The 9,309-nt window shown below is 38.3% G+C and overlaps 1 protein-coding gene across 1 annotated transcript; it reads right to left on the bottom strand.

Annotated features, from left to right (window-relative positions):
* Window positions 1-305: 305 nt before the first annotated feature.
* Window positions 306-8,718, bottom strand: Tnfsf18 (TNF superfamily member 18). The gene is made up of 3 exons (XM_045141582.1): window positions 8,540-8,718; window positions 3,303-3,336; window positions 306-1,614 (listed from the first exon to the last, which is right to left on the bottom strand). Exons 1-3 carry the CDS (start codon window positions 8,675-8,677, stop codon window positions 1,268-1,270), a joined length of 519 nt encoding a protein of 172 aa, XP_044997517.1. The 5' UTR covers window positions 8,678-8,718; the 3' UTR covers window positions 306-1,267.
* Between the last annotated feature and the right edge of the window lie 591 nt (window positions 8,719-9,309).

The following is a 9,309-nucleotide window of genomic DNA, read 5'->3' as shown; positions in this document are numbered from 1 at the left end:
TATATTACATAATTTTCAACAAGAATCTATGTCAGCAGCTAAATTTAACAGAGTCTAAAATTTGAGACTGAATATTCTTTGTCACTTTTAGAAATGAGCAGTAGTCTCTGGCTGTTCTTGCTCCAGGCAAGAAAATCAAAGTAAGCTTTCTAGTAAGGGAAAAATGGGTATAAGTTCACTTTAACCACCTTGGGATAAAGGGGAAATACATCTCCTAAGAACTGGATTTACTAAGTTTTACAGATATATAATGTGATATCGTACATACCAGTTCTAAAGCTGAAACAATACAGAACACAAATGTCATGTGTTAATTTATTACTAGTTCTAAGCTAAGCTACCTGTGCTCTATGTATTTCCATACTCTGTTAATTTTTCAAAACAAAATACCAATCAAGTTCATGATGTTGTTGTGCAACATATGAACACCGAAGTACTTGCAAATTAAAGAATTCCAGATAAAATATGGAAATGATTGCATAGCATAGCATTATTGATTTCTGGGGTTAAATCTCATGACTAGTAGTACTGACTCTTATTTGACTATTAGTAGTGTTTACACACAAACATACACACACACACTCACACACAGCCTAGGTGAATTTTTAGAATGCTCCATTTGACCTGTGGGTTTTATGAAGAACACTGCATCCTGAGGATGATAAAACTAAGTAAATTTCTCAGATAACATAAATTCCATTTCACACCACCTGCACTTTTGTCCCAATAGTTATCAGAGTTTCCACTCTCTAAGCCTCTAAAAATGCTACATTTAAAGCAAGGTGTTACTGGCACATCATGGCCAACCCCAGCCAGGCTACTTTTTATTCAGAGGATCTCAGAAGGTAGGAGTGTGGAAATAACAAAGATAAACAGCTGAAGCAAACAAGAATTAGAAGGCCAGGCTACTACCCCACACTTGTTTTGCAAACCAGGTCAGAAAGACTCCTATGGAAATAGGACCTCATTTTCCCACCCAGAAGTTCAAGGATTAAATAGAAACTCTGTCCTTTGCTACCCATATCCAGTTTATCATGGATTACTGAAGTATCTTTATAGACCTAACATCAGACATAGCCAAAACCTTTGGTCCAGTTTTTGAGTCTCTTTCAGACAAGCGTGAGGGTTAACATCCCACATGCAGAAAGTGCTGCTCAGGTTGACTTGTATATGCTGACAGCTGTAGTCATTGACAAATTTGCCCTTTGCAACCATCCACCAACATCTCTGGATACACTGTATAGGATGAGGAGACCAAATTAAATATCTAAGAGATGAATTGAAGATTTGCTACTAATATGATCCCCCAGTATGTATTATTTGTTAGAACTTGATCTTCACTGTTGAATATCAAGTCTATTGTATCTCCAGTGCGCAATTCATAAGTCCCTCCTATAGCCTGGACTTGAGAGCTATTTGTTACAGTCTGTAGGACTCTTTCATTTTTACATAGCTGTGCTGCAAAAGGAGCCCATCCCTTGTAGGTTGCATCAAAAGCCACTTCGCCATAAATTAAATATAAGCCATTCTGAAGAATCTTCAGCTTCCAATCAGATGTTGTATTTATGCAAAGAGGTTCAGGAGATGTCATTTGCCATTTTAAGGGCAACGGTCCTGTAAGAAATTTACAAGATATTTATGAAAAAACATACTTATACTATTATTTCATCCTCTTCCTGATTGTAGTAAATTCTTTACCATGTGCAAGTCATTTATTTACCTGTTCTATACTAGTTTTCTTCAATCACATTTGTGTTTTTTTTTTGTTTTGTTTTCCCAAGTAGGGTCTCACTCTAGCTCAGGCTGACCTGGAATTCACTATGTAGACTCAGGATGGCCTCGAACTCTCAGCGATCCTCCTACCTCTGCCTCTTGAGTGCTGGGATTAAAGGCGTGCATCACCACACCTGGCTCAATTACATTTTTTAATATTATAGGTAGCCACCTACTCTCTATTTTAGAGGATTTATAAATCTTAAATATATGTCTTGTTTAGAGAACTAAGGAAATACATTTGGAATATAAAAATGGGTTAAGTGACTACATCTTCTGTTAATATCTGAGGAAGAAAGGAAGGAAGAAAGGGAGAGAGGAAGAGAGGGAGGGATGGAGGGAGGGAGGGAGGGAGGAAGGAAGGAAGGAAGGAAGGAAGGAAGGAAGGAAGGAAGGAAGGAAAGAAGGAAGGAAGGAAGGAAAATGGAGGGAAAAAGACAGAGGGGGAGGAAATAATTACAAAGCAAGATTTGAGTAACTTCTGTTAGTAACCCATGCATTTCCACGCTTTTCTAGTAAGTACTATTTACTGCATATCACCTTGCCAATGGCACTTTCCTTAATCAATCTCTTACTGTGCTTCCTGCATGAGATGCAGGCTGGGTATGTCAGGCCTTTCCTACCTCTTCAGCAACCCTCAACGAATGAATGATGGAAGCTGGTGTCCCTTCTCTTTTGGGAGAACTCTGAGGACAGCTCTCTCTACTGTATCCAGGGTTCTGTGGGCACACTAAGCCCAAGTCACCACCAGTGGCAACCAGCTAGTGCTGTACCACATACTGGGTACCCTTGCCTTCCCTTCCCTGCCTCACTTGCTCATTCCCTACTGGTGTTTCCTGGGCTCATCTTCAAAATAAAATAATGCACCCCCCCAAAAAAAAAGGTTACAGAATGGATGAATACTACAGAAATATTCTACTCTCAATTGTAGGTATTTATTTGGCATAAAACCTACAAGCAACCAAAAATACTTTTTTTCTTGAATTTTTGCATGTATTCTAAGAAATATTCTGAGAATTGGTGAAACTGTAAACTTTCATGTGCCTTCTGAGCAAATTCAGGTGACTAAAAGGGAAGGTGACTCAGAAACTGAGAAGAGGAGAAAAGAGCAGAGGAAGCAGCCATTCCCTTAACTCTGTTCACTCCTCTCACATTTACTAACAGCAGATTTGTTTTCCATGCACTCTACTAGACATTAGCAGGGTATGAAACATGAGCAGTACATTAAGGGAAGCTTGTAGAAATCTGAAACTTGCCCTTAAAAAGCACAGAACTAAAAATAGATTACTGTATCACAAATTTACAAGCATGTAAGTGTGGTGTATCTTCCTTCCCAGACAAGTGAGTATCATCAGGCTTTTTATGGACCCAGCTCAGCTCTAGAAGCCTCATTTCTCATGCAGCTACCCAGCCCATGAGAAGTGACTATTCACAATAGCTGAAAAGTGGACAAAAGAAAACACAAGCTTTTTCAAGAGCACTGGCACCTGCCTTCTTGCATAAGAAAAATGAAAGGCAGTTCAACTCACCGAATCTAGCCATACAGGGCTCATTAGCAGTCTTCTGTGAAAGGAAAAGGAAAACTGGTCAGGTGCTTTCTTGGTTGAGTTATCTAGAACTTGAGGTTCCTAAAACAACTACTTTTCCAAATTCATGAGCAAAATCCCTCTCCACCTGTGTGCAGATTCAGCTCCATCCTTTACATTTGAGTTACATTAGAGTTGAACATTGGAGCATAATAAAGAGAGAAAACAGCAAGGAAGAGCTTATGACTTGAAAGTTTGTAATTTAGTTATTTAAAGAGAAAAAGAAAGATGGGAGGAACATTATTTTAATTTTTTAAAACTGTCATTGAATAATGGACTGATTGCTAAGGATGGGGTGGCAGCTCTCTTTTAGAGTCTTCCATATAGAAGTTAATGTCTTAATGTGTCCATATAATTTTGCCCACAAGACCACATTTTGTTCCTTTTCCTTTCCCTCAAGTTTTCCACAAACCATGATCTATATGACCCTAAGTGTTAAATAAGCCATCCTTAGTTAATACTGAGTTTCTAACACGTCATATACGGTAACTAAATGCCCCCAAGAACAAATCCAACAGTTTCAAACAACTTCAGTATACTACAGTATACACGCTAAAAGATGATATCAGTTGTGGCTAACTTTAAAAGTAAAGTCATTTAAATACTAAATGCTCTAAAAAAAAAAAAACCTAATAGTAAGATAAAGCATGATGACCATAAAAAGTTTTGCACCCAGATTGGGCTGGAGAGATGGCTTAGCGGTTAAAGCGCTTGCCTGTGAAGCCTAAGGACCCCGGTTTGAGGCTAGGTTCCCCAGGTCCCACGTTAGCCAGGTGCACAAGGGGGCGCACGCGTCTGGAGTTCGTTTGCAGAGGCTGGAAGCCCTGGCATGCCCATTCTCTCTCTCTCTCCCTCTATCTGTCTTTCTCTCTGTGTCTGTCACTCTCAAATAAATAAATAAAAAATTTAAAAAAAAAAGTTTTGTACCCAGAGTTCACTGGTTTCCTTGTAACAAAATGCTTAAGACTTTTTTGACCTTAAAGGTTTTCATATATTCCCTGTAAAGACTTTTTCTGGCTGCTAGACTAAGGGAAAGTTAAAGAGAAGGAAAGGCAAAAGCAGTGTGACCAGCTAAGCAATCACTCCATTCATCTAAGCAGAGGAAAGGAGCTCTGACCAAGGTGCTGGAGCAGATGGTAATAAGCACCTAGGGGCAAAGGCTTTGTCCAGGCTTCGTGGGGCATGCCCGTAATAACAACACTTGGGAGCATGACAGAGAATTGGAAGTTCCAGGCCAGTGTGAGCTATTGTAAAAGAGGCAACAGGCACCTAAAGTTCCTGGCATGAATACTGGTATGAAACAATGAAAAGGGAAACACTGACTCCAGGATTTGGAGCTGGAGTTACTCGAAAAATGAAGTTAATCAAGATGCCCAAGATTTAAGAGAATGAAACTGATTTGGAGAACTATAATGTTTTTTGGATAGTTAACTCTATGATGCGTATTGGACATGTAGGTAAGGGTGTGGAGTGGGCAGCTTGGGATATATGAAACTGAAATAGGAGTTCTGCTGATATAAATGTAGGCATCTTCAGCGTGTTGCTTTGACATGAAGTTATATGAGAACGTCAAGTCAGGGGGTGTCAATAGAGATGGATACTTGTTCTCTGCAATGTTTAAAGGTCATAAAAATGATAATGGTCTTGCAAAGGAAACTAAGAAGGGAAAAGGGGTGAGTTTAAAAAGAAAGAGAGTGTTTGAAAACCAAGAGATAGTATTTGGAGGTAAAGGACGGATTAACTGGAGTCAAGTGCTACTCAGAGATCAGGAAATAAAAGGAAAAGGACTTGATTTATAGACTTAGAAGCATAGTAGTCATAAAAAGCCTTGGAAAAAAAGTAGTTTATATGATGTGATAAGAATAGAAGCCTAATTACATTCCCTAAAACTGGTTTTACTCTTACAGATATTTCCTCCTCACGCTGGTGTTCCTTAGAAGAGATACTGAAATTAAGCTCGTATCAACTACTGACAGGTCTATAACAAAGACTTCCTTACTTCCAATTTCTCACCTAGAAAATGGGGAAAATAACAGCCCAAAGCCCATTAAAACTTTTGTTAAATTCTTATGAAAGACTTCCTGATATATCCTGTCTGTGCTTGCTCAATAAATATCACCTATTTTGATAGTGATACTGATTATAATGAAGAAGAATTAAACAGAAACTACCAATATTCTCAACATTATACTAGCATTGTAAAAAATATATATATAGGCAAATTAAAATCTGATCTTGCTATTCAGGACATTTATAATCTTTCTAGAAAGGTATGAGCTATTATCATGTAAAGGAGTATATTCAGAAACCCAAGTCCACAGACAAATTAATTTACAGAGAAAATCATTCCAAATACCCACTTGCAGGCTACTTTAATGTCTACTTAAAGAAATCATAACTATAAGATTCTGTGACTGTCACCATAAATGAAACTCCAATTAAAAAACAACAATTTGGTTGAGAGATACATACTTTTATGTAGGAAAGAAATGTAGACAAGCAGAAAATTGATGTTGTTAAAAGGCCTTGCCATTTATTATAACCTCAAATGGTGACTTCTATCATCAATTGAGAGCCTCCTATGTGTCAATCAAGTCAAGTACTGTACATGTCATTAGTCCTTGAGGCAACTCTGTAGGAATTGCTCTTCCTCTTGCTAATGAGGAAATGAGGATGTGTTGATTAAGTAACCATCCCAAGGTCAGATGGCTAATAAATGGCAAGGCTGAGATCCAAACCCTGCCTGTCTTACTCAAAACTCTCACCCCTACCACTCAGTAGAAAAGTTTCTATTTATAATTCTGGTAATGTTTAGAAGGGCTAAACACCACTTACAAAGAAGCACATGAAACTTTCAGTTCAGTTTCATTTTGCTCAGAAGGGTCAGTTTCTTTTCTGACCTCACTTTGATTTAAGCCTATGTTCACCTGATGGGTTTCAAAATGGCCAAAACTTTCTCCATACCAACTCTATTAACTGTCATTTGTAAATAAAATTTACTCTTTGTTCAACTACAACTGTAAAAATATAACCCCTCTTCTGGAGTTTTCCCTCATTTTGCTGAAGTGAGGTGAAAGGAAGAACTTTCCTGCATATTAGGTTTATTTAGAAACAAGTTCTGTGAAGTTACTTTTAAGGAAAAATTGGCCAAATTATTTGAGCTCACATGAGCTCACCACCTATTTCATTATCTAAGTGTCTTATAAAAGTAGAGAAAACTTTCAACCAAGAAAATTTCTGATGATCTGAAAGGAGCCAAGATTCCTATCTAACACTTTTTAAATTTAGAGAATCTGAGAACTGGGGTTTTGTGGGGAAAACTAGAGTGGAAGACAAGGTAAATTAAAATTTCAAGGTTCACGGGTATTAGAACAAGGTGGAAGTGGCTACCTCATAATAATTTCCCATTTGCCAGCCACTTGGATCTCTTTTTTGAAGTTATTTGTGTGTGGTAATAAAGAAAGTGAAGTGCAGGCAAGTGGAAAGTGGAATACATGAGCTGATGTCATTGCATTGTCAGTTAGGACATTGGTTTCCCCACAGGAAATAGCCTCTCTGGAAACTGACCTTCCTAAGTTTGAAACGTATTATGAGTTATCTTTAGAGGGAGAACCCATCACTGAAAATGGGCATGTTCTTTAGGAAAGAGAATCCAGAATCACAGCCCTCAAAAACATGGACAAAAGAAGTTTGTGCCTGGCAAGAGGTGACCTTTCAGAAGTCATTTCCCTCCTCCTCTAGGCAATATGTAGGAGTTGATAGCACTTATATTCAATACTCTTCAATGCCATCTGGCTAATCAAACTCGAAGTGGCTTATAGAAGGAAAATCATTCTCTTAAGTTACTGCTGGTTTCATCTTCCTTTTCTTCAAACTCTAAACTCTTAGAAGTGCTTACATTTCCTTCTGTTCAACATGAACACCTTTGGAAAATTTATTTCTGCTTCATTCACTCCTTGAAAGAGTACATCTATGGCTATAAATAGCTGTTTCATGTCCATTTTTTTATGGGTATGGAATACAAAATACTGAGCTAGTATGCAAAACTTTGGCCAATGTTATATTTACCCTCACTAACCTGATTATCTGTAGCATACTGCTCTCTCCTGTACCTTTTCTCAATGGCTTTCCAGTGCCTTATATGTTAAAACTACATTTTTGAAATCTGTCCTTATCAGCCCCTTAGGGGAAAAAAATATTACTTAGGTCATACTGCAACCTCTTTTAAATAACCATAAACCACTTTATCCACCTCAAGGATCAGTCTTCAAATGTACCCCACAATAGGCTACCTCATCAATTCTGTAAGGTATCACTTTCTTTCTGGTCAGTGTTGTATAGCCAACAGAGAAAAACTTCTAGAAAAAAAAATGCCTACATTCCCAGTGTAGAACCTATTCTCTAGCCTTGAAATCTGGATTGCAGCTCAATGGGAAATCCCTGCTAAGCATCCAGGGATTTCCCAAATAGACATGTGCTCCTCCTTCCTCCATGAAGCCCTCCCTGATCACCACAGCCCAGTCATTGCCCAGTTTTGAATTCCTCAAGTACATATTCTATATCACTCTTAGATAAATTATTGATGAATGTATTTCATAGCCAACAAGGGTGTTAAATAATCAAATCCATCCCCCTGATGCCATTTTGCAGGTTATAAAATCTTGGAACAAGAGAAATTAAATGCTTTTCTCAAATTTCTACATCTGGTTACTGGGATAATAGGAGCAAACCTCTGGGTCTTCTTGCTCTTACATCAGCACCACTTCCCCCCTCAAAGATGCTCTTACAACCTGCCAACTATTTTGTCTGCCATTATCGTTAGGTGTATTTTCTCTCAATAACACCACAGCTTGCCATAGGCACCACATTTTGCACCACTTTTTAGTCTCTCAAGATGGTATTGAGTTGCAGGAAAGAGGAAACAAGCCTCCACAGGCATACCAATTGGCTACTACCATCTAGCCCAGGTCTGTAGCTAACATGTCATCTCAAACACTTTGATAAGTTTCAAAAGCCATGTCCTTACAAAACTGAAATTATATTTACATAATTTACACTCTCAGATCTCTTTCATGCAACAACCTCTAACAATACTGGGCAACAATAACAATACCCAATCAAAAAAGCAAATGTAGAATGAATGCTATGAGTAGTGCATTTAGGTTCTGTTACTTACTTACCTTGACTGGGAAGAAAGTGAAGATTAGTGCACCACAGGAACAAAGCACCAGCAACACAAGAGCTGTGTAGAGCAGCTGTGGCCTCCAGCATCTCTGTGCTCCTTGAGAACTTGGCTGATGTAAAGGAAGATCCTCCATGTAGTTCAACACTTACTTTCTGGAAGAATGAGAGCTGTGAATATGGAAAACTGATATTCTCAAGTGATGGGTGAACGATGCGATGTCATGTTTTATAGTAGCTGTCAGTGGGTGTGAAGGGTGGAGTTTTCCTTCTGAAACACTGCTAAGCGCTGACTCTCATGATGGCACGCAGCCATGCTTGAACTAAAGGAATGAAGGGCTCAGAGCCAACACAAACACAAGAGGGGAAAAAAAGCCAACATAAAGGAAGTTCAGAGGGAAAGTCTTTCCCGCAGCAAGAGGAACTATAGTATGTGCGTAGAACATGCCATGATCTTCAGAGAAAATAAAATCCTCTGTGCATGTAAGAAAGCATCCCAAGTTATTTCTAATGAACACGATTGTTGTAAGTTCACAAAAAGTTTAAAACCTAAGCCTGATCATATTCCAGATGTAATGAATGAGTAAGGCAAGGTGTTGAGGAGCTGGGAAGGCGAGGGTGCATAGCTAGAAAAATAGTTTAAATAAAACTATAACACTGTACACCTTACATACATACACATTGTATGTATTGTCAAATGTACCTCAATGATTAAAAATAATCAAACCTATGATCACAAATCCTCATTGTTATCTAGAATATAAAATGT

The sequence above is a fragment of the Jaculus jaculus genome, chromosome 1, assembly GCF_020740685.1.
Source record: "Jaculus jaculus isolate mJacJac1 chromosome 1, mJacJac1.mat.Y.cur, whole genome shotgun sequence".
In the NCBI taxonomy this organism is placed as follows: Eukaryota; Metazoa; Chordata; class Mammalia; order Rodentia; family Dipodidae; genus Jaculus; species Jaculus jaculus.
The sequence above is the reverse complement of the archived record's forward strand: the minus strand, read 5'-3'. Positions and strand labels throughout refer to the sequence as shown.

What these genes read in the sequence shown, in the direction of transcription:
- Tnfsf18 (XM_045141582.1), bottom strand. Translation starts at nt 8,677, where the DNA reads ATGGAGGATCTTCCTTTACATCAGCCAAGTTCTCAAGGAGCACAGAGA. An exon ending in TCACTTTCTTCCCAGTCAAG is followed by an intron (nt 3,337 to 8,539) that starts GTAAGTAAGTAA and finishes TTCCTTTCACAG; the next exon opens with AAGACTGCTAATGAGCCCTG. An exon ending in GCCCTGTATGGCTAGATTCG is followed by an intron (nt 1,615 to 3,302) that starts GTGAGTTGAACT and finishes AATTTCTTACAG; the next exon opens with GACCGTTGCCCTTAAAATGG.